The sequence below is a fragment of the Oncorhynchus clarkii genome, chromosome 6, assembly GCF_045791955.1.
Source record: "Oncorhynchus clarkii lewisi isolate Uvic-CL-2024 chromosome 6, UVic_Ocla_1.0, whole genome shotgun sequence".
Lineage (NCBI taxonomy): Eukaryota > Metazoa > Chordata > Actinopteri > Salmoniformes > Salmonidae > Oncorhynchus > Oncorhynchus clarkii.
Genome location: NC_092152.1, coordinates 78,861,544 through 78,885,086, shown reverse-complemented (window position 1 = coordinate 78,885,086; position 23,543 = coordinate 78,861,544). Strand labels below are relative to the sequence as shown.

The 23,543-nt window shown below is 45.3% G+C and overlaps 1 protein-coding gene across 1 annotated transcript in view; it reads right to left on the bottom strand.

Annotated features, from left to right (window-relative positions):
- LOC139411649 (proprotein convertase subtilisin/kexin type 6-like) overlaps positions 1 to 23,543 on the bottom strand; it is a 93,530-nt gene that overhangs the window by 35,444 nt on the left and 34,543 nt on the right. The window contains exons 11-12 of the mRNA XM_071158257.1: positions 23,131 to 23,248; positions 575 to 763 (exon numbers count right to left, since the gene is read on the bottom strand). Of these exons, the coding sequence (XP_071014358.1) occupies positions 575 to 763; positions 23,131 to 23,248 (307 nt within the window). The remainder of the gene's footprint in view (positions 1 to 574; positions 764 to 23,130; positions 23,249 to 23,543) is intronic.

Sequence of the window (23,543 nt, the reverse complement as noted above, 5' to 3'; positions counted from 1 at the left end):
TTTTGAAGTTGACTAACATCATTATGGCACTCTGTGGAAAATAAAAAGAGAGTGCCGCTTGTGTCTTCCTCATTTGTGTCTTCCTCACTTGTGTCTTCCTCACTTGTGTCTTCCTCACTTGTGTCTTCCTCACTTGTGTCTTCCTCACTTGTGTCTTCCTAACTTGTGTCTTCCTCACTTGTGTCTTCCACACTTGTGTCTTCCTCACTTGTGTCTTCCTCACTTTGTGCTTTCCCCACACATATAATGAACTGAAAGATCTATCTATTCTCCAAGACACTCTGTTCTTCTACTGTTCATGAAGAGATGATAATAATAATCATTCAGGCCCCATATGTGTGTGTGTGTGTGTGTGTGTGTGTGTGTGTGTGTGTGTGTGTGTGTGTGTGTGTGTGTGTGTGTGTGTGTGTGTATTGCAGATGTGATTTGGAATCATGCTGTCGTGAAAAAGTAGCCCTGCCTGTCAATCTCACACCAGGAAGGAATTTCCTCTTGGTCTAATGGTAAAGAAGTTGTTTTCCAGAGCGGTAGACCGAGGTTCATGTGTGTGTGTGTATCTGTGTGTATCTCTCACCTCTTGGCCAGTAGCTGTGAGCGTGTTCCTGAGGGTGATATGAGGCTGACCTCCAGATCTCCTCGTCGTGGATGGACAACCAGTACCTTGACCACCACATGTTCTACGTAGCTCACATGCTGCTCCGCCTGCTCTGTACACCCTGTGCTTGTGATGGTGCTGTTCAGGCTCTGGTCTGCACGGATGTACCTGGCAGGAAGGGAAACAAGGTCAACTAGTTAGTATGTGTGGGCTGGGTAGTCTAGCAGTTAGTGCTGCTGCCTCTTAAACACAAATATAGAGGTGTGACATTGGTTAAAATATAGAGGAGTGACATTGGTTAAAATATAGATGTGTGACATTGGTTAAAATATAGATGTGTGACATTGGTTAAAATATAGAGGTCTGCTGCCATTGGTTAGAATATAGAGGTCTGCTGCCATTGGTTAAAATATAGAGGAGTGACATTGGTTAAAATATAGAGGTGTGACATTGGTTAAAATATAGATGTGTGACATTGGTTAAAATATAGAGGTCTGCTGCCATTGGTTAGAATATAGAGGTCTGCTGCCATTGGTTAAAATATAGAGGAGTGACATTGGTTAAAATATAGAGGTGTGACATTGGTTAGAATATAGATGTGTGACATTGGTTAGAATATAGAGGTCTGCTGCCATTGGTTAAAATATAGAGGTCTGCTGCCATTGGTTAAAATATAGAGGAGTGACATTGGTTAGAATATAGATGTGTGACATTGGTTAGAATATAGATGTGTGACATTGGTTAGAATATAGAGGAGTGACATTGGTTAGAATATAGATGTGTGACATTGGTTAGAATATAGAGGAGTGACATTGGTTAGAATATAGATGTGTGACATTGGTTAAAATATAGATGTGTGACATTGGTTAGAATATAGATGTGTGACATTGGTTAAAATATAGAGGTCTGCTGCCATTGGTTAAAATATAGAGGTCTGCTGCCATTGGTTAAAATATAGAGGAGTGACATTGGTTAGAATATAGATGTGTGACATTGGTTAGAATATAGATGTGTGACATTGGTTAGAATATAGAGGAGTGACATTGGTTAGAATATAGATGTGTGACATTGGTTAGAATATAGAGGAGTGACATTGGTTAGAATATAGATGTGTGACATTGGTTAAAATATAGATGTGTGACATTGGTTAGAATATAGATGTGTGACATTGGTTAGAATATAGATGTGTGACATTGGTTAGAATATAGAGGTCTGCTGCCATTGGTTAGAATATAGAGGTCTGCTGCCATTGGTTAAAATATAGAGGAGTGACATTGGTTAGAATATAGATGTGTGACATTTGTTAAAATATAGAGGTCTGCTGCCATTGGTTAAAATATAGATGTGTGACATTGGTTAGAATATAGATGTGTGACATTGGTTAAAATATAGAGGAGTGACATTGGTTAGAATATAGATGTGTGACATTGGTTAAAATATAGAGGAGTGACATTGGTTAAAATGTAGAGGTTTGCCATTGGTTAAAATATAGAGGAGTGACATTGGTTAGAATATAGATGTGTGACATTGGTTAGAATATAGATGTGTGACATTGGTTAGAATATAGATGTGTGACATTGGTTAAAATATAGAGGAGTGACATTGGTTAGAATATAGATGTGTGACATTGGTTAAAATATAGAGGAGTGACATTGGTTAGAATATAGATGTGTGACATTGGTTAAAATATAGAGGAGTGACATTGGTTAGAATATAGATGTGTGACATTGGTTAAGATGTAGAGTTGTGACATTGGTTAAGATGTAGAGGTGTGACATTGGTTAAGATGTGACCTACTGCCCTGTGACGCGTTCTCCGTTTACCTTAACACATTCTTTTTCCTATTTGTCAACATGTTACTTACTATCTGTTCAATAAAACCATGTAATGCACATCATTTTCAAAGGGTGCTGGGACAAAACACATCAATCAAATCAAATGCTATTTTATTTGTCACATGCGCCAAATACCATGGGTGTAGACTTAACTGTGAAACGCTTACTTACGATCCAGAGCAAAAAGTGGAATAAAATAAACAAGAATGGAGTACCAGTACCAGATCAATGTGGAGATATACAGGAAGTACCTGTACCAGATCAAAGTGAGGCTATATACAGGGAGTACCAGTACCAGATCAATGTGGAGATATACAGGAAGTACCTGTACCAGATCAATGTGGAGATATATACAGGAAGTACCTGTACCAGATCAAAGTGAGTCTATATACAGGGAGTACCAGATCAAAGTGAGGCTATATACAGGGAGTACCAGTACCAGATCAAAGTGAGGCTATATACAGGGAGTATCAGTACCAGATCAACAACCTCTACTATATCCCTGTCGATGTGGATGGGGGCGTTCCCTCTTTCTCTTGTAGCCCACCATCAGCTCCTTGGTCTTACTGACGTTGAGGGAGAGGTTGTTGTCATGGCACCACATTGCCAAGTCTCTGACCTCCTCCTTGTAGGCTGTCCCATCGCCGTCGGTGATCAGGCCTAGCATCGCCGTGTTGTCAGCGAGCTTGATAAGGGTGTTGGAATCATGCGTGGCCACACAGTTGTGGGTGAACAGGGAGTACAGGAGGGGAATAAGCACACACCCTTGAGGGGCCCCCGTGTTGAGGGTCAGCGTGGCTGAGGTGTCGTTGCCTACCCTCACCACCTGGGGCCGTCCAATCAGGAAGCCCAGGATCCAGCTACAGAGGAAGGTGTTCAGTCCCAGGGTCCCCAGCTTGGTGATGAGCTTGGAGGGGAATATGGTGTTCAACGCTGAGTTTTAGTCTGTGAACAGCATTCTCACATAGTTATTTCCCCTCTTGTCCAAGTGGGAGAGAGCAGTGTGAAGTGAGTGAACTAGGACCTCGCACCCCCAATTACTTCAACATTGGCTACTTTTATTATTTTACAACATTCCGATCCTTAAGACCTTTTTATTGAAATTGGAATTGAAATATGGTCAACTAATAAAGGTTTGTGTTGAAGCAATTGAGTGTGAGGGTCTTACTATCAGTACTACAGAACAGAAGGGCCACACAAAGCAGTAGCACATGAGTGTGTGGGTTATGTCATTTATTGGCAGAGCTGTGATGCGGTCAAAGATAGCAGGTGTAGCCAAATGTACTGATGAGGGGGGAAATCTCAAACAGATCTCAAACAGATGCAAAGATATTATATAAATATGATATATTAATTAGGACAAATAATTGTATAGAAGCCAGGTGTGTGTGCTAGCCTTTGAGACACTGATGCTGACTTACAAAACAGTTTTTTTACAAAAAAAAAAAAAGCACTTTATTGCACAGCAAAGCAGGGTTGGGCTCAATAAACCAGGGTTGGGCTCAATAAACCAGGGTTGGGCTCAATAAACCAGGGTTGGGCTCAGTAAACTGACATTCCAATTCAATAATTCGAAAAAGGGTATCTATTTCAATGAACTGAAAAGGAGAAGGTATTTATTTCAAACATTTTTTATTACAAATCACTTCCTGAATCGACTGACTTCAGTTCAAACTGACCCCAACCCTGCTGTGCAAGCATCATGTCCAAATAAATATGCAATATTTTTGCATCTCCTAATAAATTATTTATTTTATTCAATTGTTTTGGTACTCCTTGAATATCATTTCATTCCTGTGTGTTATATTTCTGAAGTGTTTCATTTTTGTTATTTAACTCTGCATCTTTGGAAAAGTTGATCAAGTTTGACGTTTTATTGTCACGTGCACAAGTACAGTGAAATGCATTTCTTGCGAGCTCTTTCCCAACAATGCAGTAATCAATATCAGTAGTAAAAAGAGTATACTATAAAATAAAGTAAAGTAGAATAAAAAGAAGAACACAAGAAAGTAAGTATACAGGGTTAGTGCCAGGATCAGCAGCTATATACAATGTCAGTTCCAGGGTTAGTGCCAGGATCAGCAGCTATATACAATGTCAGTTCCAGGGTTAGTGCCAGGATCAGCAGCTATATACAATGTCAGTTCCAGGGTTAGTGCCAGGATCAGCAGCTATATACAATGTCAGTTCCAGGGTTAGTGCCAGGATCAGCAGCTATATACAATGTCAGTTCCAGGGTCAGTGCCAGGATCAGCAGCTATATACAATGTCAGTTCCAGGGTTAGTGTCAGGATCAGCAGCTATATACAATGTCAGTTCCAGGGTCAGTGCCAGGATCAGCAGCTATATACAATGTCAGTTCCAGGGTTAGTGCCAGGATCAGCAGCTATATACAATGTCAGTTCCAGGGTCAGTGCCAGGATCAGCAGCTATATACAATGTCAGTTCCAGGGTTAGTGCCAGGATCAGCAGCTATATACAATGTCAGTTCCAGGGTTAGTGCCAGGATCAGCAGCTATATACAATGTCAGTTCCAGGGTTAGTGCCAGGATCAGCAGCTATATACAATGTCAGTTCCAGGGTTAGTGCCAGGATCAGCAGCTATATACAATGTCAGTTCCAGGGTCAGTGTCAGGATCAGCAGCTATATACAATGTCAGTTCCAGGGTCAGTGCCAGGATCAGCAGCTATATACAATGTCAGTTCCAGGGTCAGTGCCAGGATCAGCAGCTATATACAATGTCAGTTCCAGGGTCAGTGCCAGGATCAGCAGCTATATACAATGTCAGTTCCAGGGTCAGTGTCAGGATCAGCAGCTATATACAATGTCAGTTCCAGGGTCAGTGCCAGGATCAGCAGCTATATACAATGTCAGTTCCAGGGTCAGTGCCAGGATCAGCAGCTATATACAATGTCAGTTCCAGGGTCAGTGCCAGGATCAGCAGCTATATACAATGTCAGTTCCAGGGTCAGTGCCAGGATCAGCAGCTATATACAATGTCAGTTCCAGGGTCAGTGTCAGGATCAGCAGCTATATACAATGTCAGTTCCAGGGTCAGTGCCAGGATCAGCAGCTATATACAATGTCAGTTCCAGGGTCAGTGTCAGGATCAGCAGCTATATACAATGTCAGTTCCAGGGTCAGTGCCAGGATCAGCAGCTATATACAATGTCAGTTCCAGGGTCAGTGTCAGGATCAGCAGCTATATACAATGTCAGTTCCAGGGTCAGTGTCAGGATCAGCAGCTATATACAATGTCAGTTCCAGGGTCAGTGCCAGGATCAGCAGCTATATACAATGTCAGTTCCAGGGTCAGTGCCAGGATCAGCAGCTATATACAATGTCAGTTCCAGGGTCAGTGCCAGGATCAGCAGCTATATACAATGTCAGTTCCAGGGTCAGTGTCAGGATCAGCAGCTATATACAATGTCAGTTCCAGGGTCAGTGCCAGGATCAGCAGCTATATACAATGTCAGTTCCAGGGTTAGTGCCAGGATCAGCAGCTATATACAATGTCAGTTCCAGGGTCAGTGTCAGGATCAGCAGCTATATACAATGTCAGTTCCAGGGTTAGTGCCAGGATCAGCAGCTATATACAATGTCAGTTCCAGGGTCAGTGCCAGGATCAGCAGCTATATACAATGTCAGTTCCAGGGTCAGTGTCAGGATCAGCAGCTATATACAATGTCAGTTCCAGGGTTAGTGCCAGGATCAGCAGCTATATACAATGTCAGTTCCAGGGTCAGTGCCAGGATCAGCAGCTATATACAATGTCAGTTCCAGGGTCAGTGCCAGGATCAGCAGCTATATACAATGTCAGTTCCAGGGTCAGTGCCAGGATCAGCAGCTATATACAATGTCAGTTCCAGGGTTAGTGCCAGGATCAGCAGCTATATACAATGTCAGTTCCAGGGTCAGTGCCAGGATCAGCAGCTATATACAATGTCAGTTCCAGGGTCAGTGCCAGGATCAGCAGCTATATACAATGTCAGTTCCAGGGTCAGTGCCAGGATCAGCAGCTATATACAATGTCAGTTCCAGGGTCAGTGCCAGGATCAGCAGCTATATACAATGTCAGTTCCAGGGTCAGTGTCAGGATCAGCAGCTATATACAATGTCAGTTCCAGGGTCAGTGCCAGGATCAGCAGCTATATACAATGTCAGTTCCAGGGTCAGTGCCAGGATCAGCAGCTATATACAATGTCAGTTCCAGGGTCAGTGTCAGGATCAGCAGCTATATACAATGTCAGTTCCAGGGTCAGTGCCAGGATCAGCAGCTATATACAATGTCAGTTCCAGGGTCAGTGTCAGGATCAGCAGCTATATACAATGTCAGTTCCAGGGTCAGTGCCAGGATCAGCAGCTATATACAATGTCAGTTCCAGGGTCAGTGCCAGGATCAGCAGCTATATACAATGTCAGTTCCAGGGTCAGTGCCAGGATCAGCAGCTATATACAATGTCAGTTCCAGGGTCAGTGCCAGGATCAGCAGCTATATACAATGTCAGTTCCAGGGTCAGTGCCAATACCATATTTACATGGGTCTCCCGGTTACGGGCGGCTGTGACACAGCCTGTAATATTATACACAGCCTGTATATTTACTGGAGTGGTAGGGGTAGTACTGTATGTATATTGATAGTCTATAGGGTGACTAGGCATCAGGATATATGATAAATGATTGTATGAGAGTGTGTGTGCATGTGTAGAGTCAGTATGAATAAGTGTATGTGTTATTTGTGTGTGAGCAAATTAACTGTGTGTTTGTGTGTTACAGCCTGAATTAAAATTATGTTTTTTTTCTTCTCACCCCTCCACACATTACCTACCCCTTAATGACAAAGTGAAAACATGTTTTTTTTTTTTTTAAATCAAATTTTTTGAAAATGAAACACATAGATATCTCATTTACGTAAGTACTCACACCCCTCAGTTAGAATCACATTCGACAGCGAATACAGCTGTGAGACTTTCTGGGTAAGTTTCTAAGAGCTTTGCACACCTGGATAGTATAATATTTGCACATTATTATTTTTTAAATTCTTCAAGCTCTGACAAATTGGTTGTTGATCATTGCCACCATTTTCAAGTCTTGCCCTAGATTTTCAAGCAGATTTAAGTCAAAACTGTAACTCTGCCTCTCAGGAACATTCACTTTCTTCTTAGTAAGCAACTCAAATCAAATCCAATTTTGAGTGGATAGTTCAGAGTGACATTAGTTCATGTTGCTGTAGAATGGATGTTTCCGCGGTTGTCATTCTTCGCGTTCAATGATACCGAATTCCTAGCTGCAGACTAGTAATTAATATCAAAGACTTGTTCTTATTCTGTCGGTATTGATAGTCTAAGAGTTTAACCACGTGGTATGGTTAAAAGATTCAGCAAAAGTAACCTTTGTCCTCTCGTAATGGAGAAAAACATGGTCTGTTGAGAACTTCTTAAAGTTGGGGTTTTTATTTGGAATTGCAGAAAAGGGCCTGTCCCAGGATGCCCGACCCTAACTGGGCTCATGGGCGGTCCTCTGATTTAGTTAAACTCAAAAGGGAATTGGAGTTTCCTTCATTAAACAGTCCAAAATCACATTACACAATTTTACAAACAGTATCATCTTCACTCATTCATCTTATACAACAATTAGATGTAAACCTCATATCTGAGGCTATTATATAAACAGCGTTATGGTAATGTGGCCGCACCGTCTCCCATGAGCCTCACCAAAATGTAACAAACGGACCAGTTCGTAGCTGGATTCTTCACCGATCTTTTATACCTTCTCCGGAACATAAATGTTGTTCGGTCCTTAAGTTCTGTGAGGTGGAAAAAAATCCTTTGTTCTCTATGAAACTTCACTCTGTCTCTATACTGTGTGGCCATGAGGCAGGGTCTTCCCTAGGAATTACGACCTCACTGACCACAGCAGCCTGGTTGTAGGAGCAGAGAGAGGGGGATGGTGCTCGCTGTACCCAAAGAGGGCAACGTCATGACAGTACATAGAGCACTGTAACGGAAAACTGTAATTTATTAGGTCATTTGAGGCATTATCAACAGTAAAAAAAACTCTGAAACATTTTACTGCACCATACTGTAAATCAAAGTTTCCCAAAGTTGGTTCTGTTTTTCAAATGGTATTGTAATTCTACCCCACAGAATACAGTACCGTACTGTATCTTTTGAGTGCCAAAAACCATTTTGTCCACTAGTGGGTGCACAGTATTGTTATTTCTGTCTCATTAACATATTGTGAAGCGTACCTTGTAAGAGGCTATATTTGTGGCACCCATGAGCGAGAATGCTGTACCAACTTTACTCCTATGTGGTTAAAGTGCCCCATCAATGAAACATTTCTAGGGAACACATTGGACTGGCAGAAAGTCTTAAACCTTAAATGGTTCATTTTGCCATGTCCTTTTGGTCTGTTTGTCCTGTCAGTCGCTGCCAGTTTGGAAGTATTTGTTAAGGCCTCTAGAAGTACAAGTGATATAAAACACAACATAATCATTGATACTGTTTGCTGTAATGTGGAAACACTTAGCAGCCAAACTGCTTGCACTAATCCCACAGTAAAATACTGTGAAATACAAACCCATCCCCTCATTTCATGTATTCATTCATGTATTCATTCATTCATTCATTCATTCCGATTACAGTAACATTGACTTTTTTTTACAGAATAATAAGGTAAATGTTACAGTATTGTACTGTGTCATTACACAGTACTTGCTTTGATACCATATTCATATTATAGAAGGTGTACTGTAATATGAAATACAGAATGTTACTGACCACCGAGCTGCTTGTAAGCTACTGTCAAATTCATGGTGACCCCCTTACAGTGAGCATTATAAATCTGTCAAATTCATGGTGACCCCCTTACAGTGAGCATTATAAATCTGTCAAATTCATGGTGACCCCCTTACAGTGAGCATTATAAATCTGTCAAATTCATGGTGACCCCCTTACAGTGAGCATTATAAATCTGTCAAATTCATGGTGACCCCCTTACAGTGAGCATTATAAATCTGTCAAATTCATGGTAACCCCCTTACAGTGAGCATTATAAATCTGTCAAATTCATGGTGACCCCCTTACAGTGAGCATTATAAAGCTGTCAAATTCATGGTAACCCCCTTACAGTGAGTATTATAAAGCTGTCAAATTCATGGTAACCCCCTTACAGTGAGCATTATAAAGCTGTCAAATTCATGGTGACCCCCTTACAGTGAGCATTATAAATCTGTCAAATTCATGGTGACCCCCTTACAGTGAGCATTATAAATCTGTCAAATTCATGGTGACCCCCTTACAGTGAGCATTATAAATCTGTCAAATTCATGGTGACCCCCTTACAGTGAGCATTATAAATCTGTCAAATTCATGGTGACCCCCTTACAGTGAGCATTATAAATCTGTCAAATTCATGGTGACCCCCTTACAGTGAGCATTATAAAGCTGTCAAATTCATGGTGACCCCCTTACAGTGAGCATTATAAATCTGTCAAATTCATGGTGACCCCCTTACAGTGAGCATTATACATCTGTCAAATTCATGGTGACCCCCTTACAGTGAGCATTATAAATCTGTCAAATTCATGGTGACCCCCTTACAGTGAGCATTATAAAGCTGTAAATGCATGTTCAGGTTTTCACTTTTTCCCCACTGATCTTCTCTCACAGCCTCTGGTGGGCACATCATCAAATCAAATCAAATGTATTGGTCACATACACATGGTTAGCAGATGTTATATCGAGTGTAGCGAAATGCTTGTGCTTTTAGTCTCCGACAGTGCAGCAATATCTAACCAGTAATAGGAAGGAATAAGAATATATAAATATATGGATGAGCAATGTTCAAAGCAAGTTGCTCGCAAAAACATTTCTGCAACAAAATGCCAGAGGCTTATTCATGTGTTTTCATAGGCAACACATAATAACAGTTATATTTCCACTGATCTACGAACACTTCAGTTTAAAGACATGGAATCACAGTTGCTTAGTTTATGACCCACAGATGGCAAGTCAATAACACTGATTTGGATGACACAGAACTATGTCCTCATCCAAAATGTGTAATCCCCCCATCCAGATGCACACACAGGCACACACGCACACACAGGCACGCACACACGCACACACAGGCACACACAGACAAAGGCACCGACACAGACGACACAGACGCACGCACGCACACACGCACGCACGCACGCACGCACACACACACACACACACACACACACACACACACACACACACACACACACACACACACACACACACACACACACACACAGCAGAGATATAGTCATCTCTCTCATGAAACCTGACAGGATATTTTCCACTACTCTATTGGACGGAGGTGGATCAGCATAGGCAATCAATTGGCTCAGCCTCCAGGCTAATGAAAATCCAACTGAAGACCAACAAGCCTGTGTGTGTGTGTTTGTGTGTGAGTGAGTGTGTGTGCGTGCGTGCGTGCATGCGTGTGTGTGGCTGAGTAAGTGAGAGAGAGTTTATGTGTGTGTGTGAGAGAGAGCGAGAGAGAGAGCGAGAGAGAGAAGAAGAGAGAGACAGCGAGTGTATGTTTGCATGCATGTGTGTGTGACAGAGTGTGACATGTCACACTGACGGACAGATTGTCACCAATCAATAATAAAAGCAGCGTCACGTTGCCAACAGTCCACAATGCCCTCCAGTGCTGCTATACTTGACTGTGGCTACATCCCAAATAGGTCAAATGTAGTGCACTATCTAGTGAATAGGCTGCCTAGTGAATAGGCTGCCATTTGGGAAGCACCCTGTGTTAAGAATCCGTGGCAGGAACACAGTCTTTGATGGATGTGCTACTGTACATAATCAAATCCTTATTCCTCACTAGATATTTGACTTCTATTATCAGGAGGCTCCAGATCCTATCCAAGGGAGTCATATGAGGTGATGACATTTGGACCGCTGACAGGCAGTCAGGGTGGTAGTACAGTAAATCATGGAAGATCTAAGTTGATTTTGGTTTAGCAGACTGACACGCACACGTGTACAGAATACCCTGTTCACATTGAGTGAGATGTTTTTTAGAGAGGGAAGTGTTCAGAGACCTTTGTTAGGGGTGACCTGAGGATATATTGTTATCTCCAGGAACAGGGTTGGAGTTAAAATCTACAGGACAGTAACTCTCCAGGAACAGGGTTGGAGTTAAAACCTACAGGACAGTACTTTCCAGGAACAGGGTCGGAGTTAAAACCTACAGGATAGTAACTCTCCAGGAACAGGGTCGGAGTTAAAACCTACAGGATGGTAACTCTCCAGGAACAGGGTTGGAGTTAAAACCTACAGGATGGTAACTCTCCAGGAACAGGGTCGGAGTTAAAACCTACAGGACAGTAACTCTCCAGGAACAGGGTTGGAGTTAAAACATACAGGATGGTAACTCTCCAGGAACAGGGTTGGAGTTAAAACATACAGGATGGTAACTCTCCAGGAACAGGGTTGGAGTTAAAACATACAGGACAGTAACTCTCCAGGAACAGGGTTGGAGTTAAAACCTACAGGATGGTAACTCTCCAGGAACAGGGTTGGAGTTAAAACATACAGGATGGTAACTCTCCAGGAACAGGGTTGGAGTTAAAACATACAGGATGGTAACTCTCCAGGAACAGGGTTGGAGTTAAAACATACAGGATGGTAACTCTCCAGGAACAGGGTCGGAGTTAAAACCTACAGGACAGTACTCTCCAGGAACAGGGTTGGAGTTAAAACATACAGGATGGTAACTCTCCAGGAACAGGGTTGGAGTTAAAACCTACAGGATGGTAACTCTCCAGGAACAGGGTCGGAGTTAAAACCTACAGGACAGTAACTCTCCAGGAACAGGGTTGGAGTTAAAACATACAGGATGGTAACTCTCCAGGAACAGGGTTGGAGTTAAAACATACAGGATGGTAACTCTCCAGGAACAGGGTTGGAGTTAAAACATACAGGATGGTAACTCTCCAGGAACAGGGTTGGAGTTAAAACATACAGGATGGTAACTCTCCAGGAACAGGGTTGGAGTTAAAACATACAGGATGGTAACTCTCCAGGAACAGGGTTGGAGTTAAAACATACAGGATGGTAACTCTCCAGGAACAGGGTTGGAGTTAAAACATACAGGACAGTAACTCTCCAGGAACAGGGTTGGAGTTAAAACATACAGAACAGTAACTCTACAGGAACAGGGTTGGTGACCCCTGCCCTGGGGCCTAGAGACACTTGTGTAGATCTGAAAGGATCTGATACGTGTAAATACTTCATGTGGTTAGTAACAATTCCTGACAATACGTATGAACATCATGGCGCCTAGCTAAGCGTACCGGCTAGGCGTACTGAACGAGTGTGCTCCCATACTCCTGTAAAACACCTTCACTTGAAAAACAATACTAGCAATAGTATGGTTTGTCCACTTCAAAATAGTCAGAATTATTTAAGAAATCTATCATAAATTTTGCCAAAGAAATCTTAGTTGCGCAATTTTACATCTAACTAAGATGTTAGCATGAAAACGATTTGTCTCACGTTGAAGAATCCCTACTATTGACCAATCACCGTCGAAGGGGTGTAGACTTCGGCTACCAACTTCGACTTGCTTCGAGAAAAAATGTAGTGCACACGAACAGCCCGAAGACCAAAACAGACAAAGACGTCACAAAATGTTGTCATAATATACGCACTAACTGTTCCGAACTGTTTCAGGTGTAATGCATGCGGACGCCTTTAAGAGAGGGGGGAGTAGGGGTCGATTTGGGATAGGGCAGTGGTGGATATTATTGTCCTCTTTAATATTCCATCTTATTCCCCATCTTAATTCAAACCCAGCTGACCTCTAACCTCTTAGAGCTGATTGAGGACTGTTTTTATTGGCTAAGAGCCACATTATGAGATTGGTTCTCTCATTGAGATTGGTTCTCTCATATTCATTGCGAAAGATGCACAATGCCAGAAAGAAAGAAGCCTATTTCCCAGAAAGAGGTAGAAAAAGCATCTCAAGTATTGCATTTCAATTTAAGAATAACTTTCTGTGAAAGCTTCTATTGAAATGTGAAGATAATATATTAAAGCCTTTCAAAAATGATTTTCTAAACAAGAAGATTGCCTTGAACATCCTTGAGAAAAAGTAAGCTCTGAACCTATTCAATGTGTCTCCGTTGCAAAGTGGTGAATGTTTAAAAAAAATGGTTTCCTCGAATCAAAGCAATGTTTTCTCTTTCCTTCCTGTTTTTCTGTGAAGGACTGAGTCAGAAGCAGTATCACTGTTATGCAAGCCTGGGGCCACTCACAAATCAAAGACAACCAGACATGTGAAACATACTGCTAACCTAAAAGCCACCCTTTTCTGAAACGACTGTATTAGACAAATGTAGACCGTATTATAGACTGCATGGGGTGTTAGAGGATAGTTGTGTTACTAAGGGAAGTACCCGGGCAGTGACAGAATGAATAGAAAGCAGCCAATATGAAATTGAATTACCGTCACATATCATTGGCTAACTGACTTCCTACACTCGTAGAAAAAAAGTGCTACCTGGAACCTAAAAGGGTTCTTCGGCTGTCCCCATAGGAGAACCCTTTGAAGAACCATTTTTGGTTCCGGGTAGAACACTTTTGGGTTCCAGGTAGAACCCTTTCCACAGAGGGTTCTACATGAATCCCAAAAGGGTTCTACCAGAAACCAAAAAGGGTTCTCATATGGGAACAGCCAAAGCACCATTTTGGAACCTTTTTTTCTAAGAGTGTAGGACAGACCATAAAAGCACATCACACTGGGCACAGAGGTCAATTCAACGTCAATTCCACATTGGTTCAACGTAATTCCATTGAAATGATGCGGAAAAAACGTTGAATCAACCAGTGTGTGACCAGCGAGAAAGCACTAATAATTTATTTACATTCCAGTGAAGAGGGACTCCGGGATGCTGGCTTTCTAGGCAGAGTTGCAAAGAAAAAGCCATATCTCAGACTGGCCAATAAAAATAAAAGATTAAAATGGGCAAAAGAACACAGAGGAACTCTGCCTAGAAGGCCAGCATCCCGGAGTCACCTCTTCACTGTTGACGTTGAGACTGGACAGAGGAACTCTGCCTAGAAGGCCAGCATCCCGGAGTCACCTCTTCACTGTTGACGTTGAGACTGGACAGAGGAACTCTGCCTAGAAGGCCAGCATCCCGGAGTCACCTCTTCACTGTTGACGTTGAGACTGGACAGAGGAACTCTGCCTAGAAGGCCAGCATCCTGGAGTCACCTCTTCACTGTTGACGTTGAGACTGGACAGAGGAACTCTGCCTAGAAGGCCAGCATCCCGGAGTCACCTCTTCACTGTTGACGTTGAGACTGGACAGAGGAACTCTGCCTAGAAGGCCAGCATCCCGTAGTCACCTCTTCACTGTTGACGTTGAGACTGGACAGAGGAACTCTGCCTAGAAGGCCAGCATCCTGGAGTCACCTCTTCACTGTTGACGTTGAGACTGGACAGAGGAACTCTGCCTAGAAGGCCAGCATCCCGGAGTCGCCTCTTCACTGTTGACGTTGAGACTGGACAGAGGACCTATGCCTAGAAGGCCAGCATCCCGGAGTCACCTCTTCACTGTTGACGTTGAGACTGGACAGAGGAACTCTGCCTAGAAGGCCAGCATCCCGGAGTCACCTCTTCACTGTTGACGTTGAGACTGGACAGAGGAACTCTGCCTAGAAGGCCAGCATCCTGGAGTCACCTCTTCACTGTTGACGTTGAGACTGGACAGAGGAACTCTGCCTAGAAGGCCAGCATCCCGGAGTCACCTCTTCACTGTTGACGTTGAGACTGGACAGAGGAACTCTGCCTAGAAGGCCAGCATCCCGGAGTCCCTCTTCACTGTTGACGTTGAGACTGGACAGAGGAACTCTGCCTAGAAGGCCAGCATCCCGGAGTCACCTCTTCACTGTTGACGTTGAGACTGGACAGAGGAACTCTGCCTAGAAGGCCAGCATCCCGGAGTCCCTCTTCACTGTTGACGTTGAGACTGGACAGAGGAACTCTGCCTAGAAGGCCAGCATCCCGGAGTCACCTCTTCACTGTTGACGTTGAGACTGGACAGAGGAACTCTGCCTAGAAGGCCAGCATCCCGGAGTCACCTCTTCACTGTTGACGTTGAGACTGGACAGAGGAACTCTGCCTAGAAGGCCAGCATCCCGGAGTTACCTCTTCACTGTTGACGTTGAGACTGGACAGAGGAACTCTGCCTAGAAGGCCAGCATCCCGGAGTCACCTCTTCACTGTTGACGTTGAGACTGGACAGAGGAACTCTGCCTAGAAGGCCAGCATCCCGGAGTCACCTCTTCACTGTTGACGTTGAGACTGGACAGAGGAACTCTGCCTAGAAGGCCAGCATCCCGGAGTCACCTCTTCACTGTTGACGTTGAGACTGGACAGAGGAACTCTGCCTAGAAGGCCAGCATCCCGGAGTCCCTCTTCACTGTTGACGTTGAGACTGGACAGAGGAACTCTGCCTAGAAGGCCAACATCCCGGAGTCACCTCTTCACTGTTGACGTTGAGACTGGACAGAGGAACTCTGCCTAGAAGGCCAGCATCCCGGAGTCACCTCTTCACTGTTGACGTTGAGACTGGACAGAGGAACTCTGCCTAGAAGGCCAGCATCCCGGAGTCACCTCTTCACTGTTGACGTTGAGACTGGACAGAGGAACTCTGCCTAGAAGGCCAGCATCCCGGAGTCACCTCTTCACTGTTGACGTTGAGACTGGACAGAGGAACTCTGCCTAGAAGGCCAGCATCCCGGAGTCACCTCTTCACTGTTGACGTTGAGACTGGACAGAGGAACTCTGCCTAGAAGGCCAGCATCCCGGAGTCACCTCTTCACTGTTGACGTTGAGACTGGACAGAGGAACTCTGCCTAGAAGGCCAGCATCCCGGAGTCACCTCTTCACTGTTGACGTTGAGACTGGACAGAGGAACTCTGCCTAGAAGGCCAGCATCCCGGAGTCCCTCTTCACTGTTGACGTTGAGACTGGACAGAGGAACTCTGCCTAGAAGGCCAGCATCCCGGAGTCACCTCTTCACTGTTGACGTTGAGACTGGACAGAGGAACTCTGCCTAGAAGGCCAGCATCCCGGAGTCACCTCTTCACTGTTGACGTTGAGACTGGACAGAGGAACTCTGCCTAGAAGGCCAGCATCCCGGAGTCACCTCTTCACTGTTGACGTTGAGACTGGACAGAGGAACTCTGCCTAGAAGGCCAGCATCCCGGAGTCACCTCTTCACTGTTGACGTTGAGACTGGACAGAGGAACTCTGCCTAGAAGGCCAGCATCCCGGAGTCCCTCTTCACTGTTGACGTTGAGACTGGACAGAGGAACTCTGCCTAGAAGGCCAACATCCCGGAGTCACCTCTTCACTGTTGACGTTGAGACTGGACAGAGGAACTCTGCCTAGAAGGCCAGCATCCCGGAGTCACCTCTTCACTGTTGACGTTGAGACTGGACAGAGGAACTCTGCCTAGAAGGCCAGCATCCCGGAGTCACCTCTTCACTGTTGACGTTGAGACTGGACAGAGGAACTCTGCCTAGAAGGCCAGCATCCCGGAGTCACCTCTTCACTGTTGACGTTGAGACTGGACAGAGGAACTCTGCCTAGAAGGCCAGCATCCCGGAGTCACCTCTTCACTGTTGACGTTGAGACTGGACAGAGGAACTCTGCCTAGAAGGCCAGCATCCCGGAGTCACCTCTTCACTGTTGACGTTGAGACTGGACAGAGGAACTCTGCCTAGAAGGCCAGCAACACGGAGTCCCTCTTCACTGTTGACGTTGAGACTGGACAGAGGAACTCTGCCTAGAAGGCCAGCATCCCGGAGTCACCTCTTCACTGTTGACGTTGAGACTGGACAGAGGAACTCTGCCTAGAAGGCCAGCATCCCGGAGTCCCTCTTCACTGTTGACGTTGAGACTGGACAGAGGAACTCTGCCTAGAAGGCCAGCATCCCGGAGTCACCTCTTCACTGTTGACGTTGAGACTGGACAGAGGAACTCTGCCTAGAAGGCCAGCATCCCGGAGTCACCTCTTCACTGTTGACGTTGAGACTGGACAGAGGAACTCTGCCTAGAAGGCCAGCATCCCGGAGTTACCTCTTCACTGTTGACGTTGAGACTGGACAGAGGAACTCTGCCTAGAAGGCCAGCATCCCGGAGTCACCTCTTCACTGTTGACGTTGAGACTGGACAGAGGAACTCTGCCTAGAAGGCCAGCATCCCGGAGTCACCTCTTCACTGTTGACGTTGAGACTGGACAGAGGAACTCTGCCTAGAAGGCCAGCATCCCGGAGTCACCTCTTCACTGTTGACGTTGAGACTGGACAGAGGAACTCTGCCTAGAAGGCCAGCATCCCGGAGTCCCTCTTCACTGTTGACGTTGAGACTGGACAGAGGAACTCTGCCTAGAAGGCCAACATCCCGGAGTCACCTCTTCACTGTTGACGTTGAGACTGGACAGAGGAACTCTGCCTAGAAGGCCAGCATCCCGGAGTCACCTCTTCACTGTTGACGTTGAGACTGGACAGAGGAACTCTGCCTAGAAGGCCAGCATCCCGGAGTCACCTCTTCACTGTTGACGTTGAGACTGGACAGAGGAACTCTGCCTAGAAGGCCAGCATCCCGGAGTCACCTCTTCACTGTTGACGTTGAGACTGGACAGAGGAACTCTGCCTAGAAGGCCAGCATCCCGGAGTCACCTCTTCACTGTTGACGTTGAGACTGGACAGAGGAACTCTGCCTAGAAGGCCAGCATCCCGGAGTCACCTCTTCACTGTTGACGTTGAGACTGGACAGAGGAACTCTGCCTAGAAGGCCAGCATCCCGGAGTCACCTCTTCACTGTTGACGTTGAGACTGGACAGAGGAACTCTGCCTAGAAGGCCAGCATCCCGGAGTCCCTCTTCACTGTTGACGTTGAGACTGGACAGAGGAACTCTGCCTAGAAGGCCAGCATCCCGGAGTCACCTCTTCACTGTTGACGTTGAGACTGGACAGAGGAACTCTGCCTAGAAGGCCAGCATCCCGGAGTCACCTCTTCACTGTTGACGTTGAGACTGGACAGAGGAACTCTGCCTAGAAGGCCAGCATCCCGGAGTCACCTCTTCACTGTTGACGTTGAGACTGGACAGAGGAACTCTGCCTAGAAGGCCAGCATCCCGGAGTCACCTCTTCACTGTTGACGTTGAGACTGGACAGAGGAACTCTGCCTAGAAGGCCAGCATCCCGGAGTCCCTCTTCACTGTTGACGTTGAGACTGGACAGAGGAACTCTGCCTAGAAGGCCAGCATCCCGGAGTCACCTCTTCACTGTTGACGTTGAGACTGGACAGAGGAACTCTGCCTAGAAGGCCAGCATCCCGGAGTCACCTCTTCACTGTTGACGTTGAGACTGGACAGAGGAACTCTGCCTAGAAGGCCAGCATCCCGGAGTCACCTCTTCACTGTTGACGTTGAGACTGGACAGAGGAACTCTGCCTAGAAGGCCAGCATCCCGGAGTCCCTCTTCACTGTTGACGTTGAGACTGGACAGAGGAACTCTGCCTAGAAGGCCAGCATCCCGGAGTCACCTCTTCACTGTTGACGTTGAGACTGGACAGAGGAACTCTGCCTAGAAGGCCAGCATCCCGGAGTCACCTCTTCACTGTTGACGTTGAGACTGGACAGAGGAACTCTGCCTAGAAGGCCAGCATCCCGGAGTCACCTCTTCACTGTTGACGTTGAGACTGGACAGAGGAACTCTGCCTAGAAGGCCAGCATCCCGGAGTCCCTCTTCACTGTTGACGTTGAGACTGGACAGAGGAACTCTGCCTAGAAGGCCAGCATCCCGGAGTCACCTCTTCACTGTTGACGTTGAGACTGGACAGAGGAACTCTGCCTAGAAGGCCAGCATCCCGGAGTCACCTCTTCACTGTTGACGTTGAGACTGGACAGAGGAACTCTGCCTAGAAGGCCAGCATCCCGGAGTCACCTCTTCACTGTTGACGTTGAGACTGGACAGAGGAACTCTGCCTAGAAGGCCAGCATCCCGGAGTCACCTCTTCACTGTTGACGTTGAGACTGGACAGAGGAACTCTGCCTAGAAGGCCAGCATCCCGGAGTCACCTCTTCACTGTTGACGTTGAGACTGGACAGAGGAACTCTGCCTAGAAGGCCAGCATCCCGGAGTCACCTCTTCACTGTTGACGTTGAGACTGGACAGAGGAACTCTGCCTAGAAGGCCAGCATCCCGGAGTCACCTCTTCACTGTTGACGTTGAGACTGGACAGAGGAACTCTGCCTAGAAGGCCAGCATCCCGGAGTCGCCTCTTCACTGTTGACGTTGAGACTGGACAGAGGAACTCTGCCTAGAAGGCCAGCATCCCGGAGTCGCCTCTTCACTGTTGACGTTGAGACTGGACAGAGGAACTCTGCCTAGAAGACCAGCATCCCGGAGTCCCTCTTCACTGTTGACATTGAGACTGGACAGAGGAACTCTGCCTAGAAGGCCAGCATCCCGGAGTCGCCTCTTCACTGTTGACGTTGAGACTGGACAGAGGAACTCTGCCTAGAAGGCCAGCATCCCGGAGTCGCCTCTTCACTGTTGACGTTGAGACTGGACAGAGGAACTCTGCCTAGAAGGCCAGCATCCCGGAGTCGCCTCTTCACTGTTGACGTTGAGACTGGACAGAGGAACTCTGCCTAGAAGACCAGCATCCCGGAGTCCCTCTTCACTGTTGACGTTGAGACTGGACAGAGGAACTCTGCCTAGAAGGCCAGCATCCCGGAGTCGCCTCTTCACTGTTGATGTTGAGACTGGACAGAGGAACTCTGCCTAGAAGGCCAGCATCCCGGAGTCGCCTCTTCACTGTTGACGTTGAGACTGGTGTTTTGCGGGTACTCTTTAATGAAGCTGCCAGTTGAGGACTTGTGAGGCGTTTGTTTCTCAAACTAGACACTCTAATGTACTTGTCCTCTTGCTCAGTTGTGCACCGGGGCCTCCCACTCCTCTTTCTATTTTGGTTAGGGCCAGTTTGAGCTGTTCTGTGTAGTAGTACACAGTGTTGTACGAGATCTTCAGTTTCTTGACAATTTCTCGCATGGAATAGCCTTAATTTCTCAGAACAAGAATAGACTGACGAGTTTCAGAAGAAAGTTATTTGTTTCTGGACATTTTGAGCCCGTAATCGAACCCACAAATGCTGATGCTCCAGATACTCAACTAGTCTAAAGAAGGCCAGTTTTATTGCTGTGCTAACATAATTGCAAAAGGGTTTTCTAATGATCAATTAGCCTTTTAAAATGATAAACTTGGATTAGCTAACACAACGTGTCATTGGAACACAGGAGTGATGGTTGCTGATAATGGACCTCTGTATGCCTATGTAGATATTCCATTTAAAAAATCAGCTGTTTCCAGCTACAAACGTCATTAACAACATTAACAATGTCTACACTGTATTACTGATCAATTTGAGGTTATTTTAATGGACAAAAAAATGGACAAAAAGGACACTTCTAAGTGACCCCAAACTTCTGAATTGTAGTGTACATTTAGTTCCATTAAACTGGTTAAAATAACACGTCTGCATATTTTTGCTCTGCAAATACACAGGATCACCATTTTGTGTAGCTAATTGTAGTTCTTGCTTTACACATTTGCTGTTCTCACCCACACGCAACCAACCAGGGATCTGTATGGGTTTTGTGTGGCAGGAATAAGTTGAGAGGTTCTGGCCCATGGACAAACACACACAGGCACACACACACACACAGGCACACACACACACACACACACACACACACACACACACACACACACACACACACACACACACACACACACACACACACACACAAGCCATCCTCCCCTCTGATCCCTGTGCATCTCAGGAGCAACGTCTAAGAATGATGAGAAACTATTCTCTGTTCAAATGGAACACTAGTGCCACAGCTGCAGTACCAGAACATAGTGACACACATAGCCCAGCAGCTCCCCTGTGCACCCGTAAAAAGTGTCCCCCAGTTTGTGCCAGGCACAACAGCACCATGGTGATGATAGCTAACACGACTCAGCTCGGTCCATTGTCAAACTTGGCAGAGTAGGAGTCAATCCTATGATAAAGGAATGGAAAGAAGCACACAGCGTTTGATATTTCCCCTCTTTTGAGCGTTTTTGGCAGTGTAAAAACCAGTGGTCTTTGAAATGAACCATTAAAGGGGCAATCAGCAGTAGAAACTAACAATTTTTCTGAATTAAAAATCATAAACAGTGCTATGGATGCAAGGACTGACCATCCATGATATCCACATTATAGTTTTAACCATGTTTTAAGGCTATATAGTGTTTGTTTACATTTACATTGTTGACAAACATTGGAGTAAAACAAGCTTATATTTTGGGTTCTGAAGGGGTACAACAGTTGATCTAAGCTCATGAGGCATATGTTATATTTTTCAAGAATCAATGGGTACATATCAGTCCAAAAATGGATGTAGCAACTGCTGATTGCCCCTTTATATGCAAAGTGGCTCCCTATGTGTCCACGACTAACTTCTGAGTGGGTTTTTGGCCGGACGTTGAGCCAGTTTTCACTTCTTATTCTCTGGCTGTTTTGGAATGGAATGACATCTTCACATCGTTACATAAACAAACAACCGCCATTTTGTTTCTCTCAAGTCAAGTGGATGGCAGCCAGGCAGTCACTGACCCTAGATGGATCCAGTTTTATCTCCTATAGGGAATAGGGCTCAAAAGTAGTGCACTATATAGAGAATAAGGATTAAATGAAATGTACTTTGTAGGGATGAAACGTAATGCACTATATAGGGAATAGGGCTCAAAAGTAGTGCACTCACACAAACAAACACAAACACACACACACACACACACACACACACACACACTTAAACACCTGCACACACACCTCACATACCCCTGGATCCACTCTGATGATTTCCACCCCAAAGAAAATATAAAGAGTGTTTTGCAACTAGCTGAAGGTTAGGGTGTAGACATGTTCATCTGGCGTTAAACGACTCTGTTTTTATTATCTTATAATATATAATAATAATAGTCAGTGCTTCATAAACACCTCAACGCTATGCATCTTCAACAGCCTGCTATGAGCTCATCATGCGTAGACATTCTCCAATTACTGACAATATCCTCCTGATGAAAATAAACTGATTTAATTACAAAGCATTACAATCATCAGATCCCTGTTTTCACATACAGTTTATAACAGCTAGAATATAACACTAGTCGTATGTGAGGGAGGAGGACGTGTGTGTGTATGTGTGTATGTGTGTGTGTGTATGTTTGTATGTGCGTGTGTATGTGTGTGTGTGTGTTTCTCAATGTGTGTCTGAATGTGTGTGTGTGTGTGTGTGTGTGTGTGTGTGTGTGTGTGTGTGTGTGTGTGTGTGTGTGTGTGTGTGCTTGTGTGTCTGAATGTGTGTCTGAATGTGTGTGTGTGTGTGTGTGTGTCCAGTAGAACAAGGAATTGTTTGAGCTCTATTCATTAAGAGTTCTATCTGAAACATTCTGAATGCTTCACCAAATATACCACAGCCCTCCTGAATGGGTATTTGAACGTTTTTTTAAATGTTTTCCGAACGTTACAGGTTGTCTTGGCACAAAGGGAACCACATAACCAGTAGGGCTCTGCTTCCTTACCTGGTACGTCGTTCAGACATCCTAGTACAGGTGTGCTGGGTAGGAACACTCCTCCACTTCTTAGCCTCCACCACCATACCCTCCGCATCCACCAGCCCAAAGCCATACAGGTGACTCACTGAGAGAGAGGGAGGGGTGGAGCGAGATAGAGAGAGAGGGAGAGAAAGAGGAGAAGGAGTTAGACCTGTGTCTAAATGGATGAGTGAAGCTTCTAAAGAGAAAGCTGCCCTAAATGATTACATTCCATCTTTCTGTTTTCCTTCCTTTAATTGCGGGGGAGGGCAGGGAGGAAGCATATCCTGAACTGGTGTAACTACTACACAGCTGATGATGGATTTATACCAAACAGTTCAAATGTTACACCTTCCTCTCCAGGTGAAGTGATAAGAGAGGTACCAGCCCTAATCAAACAC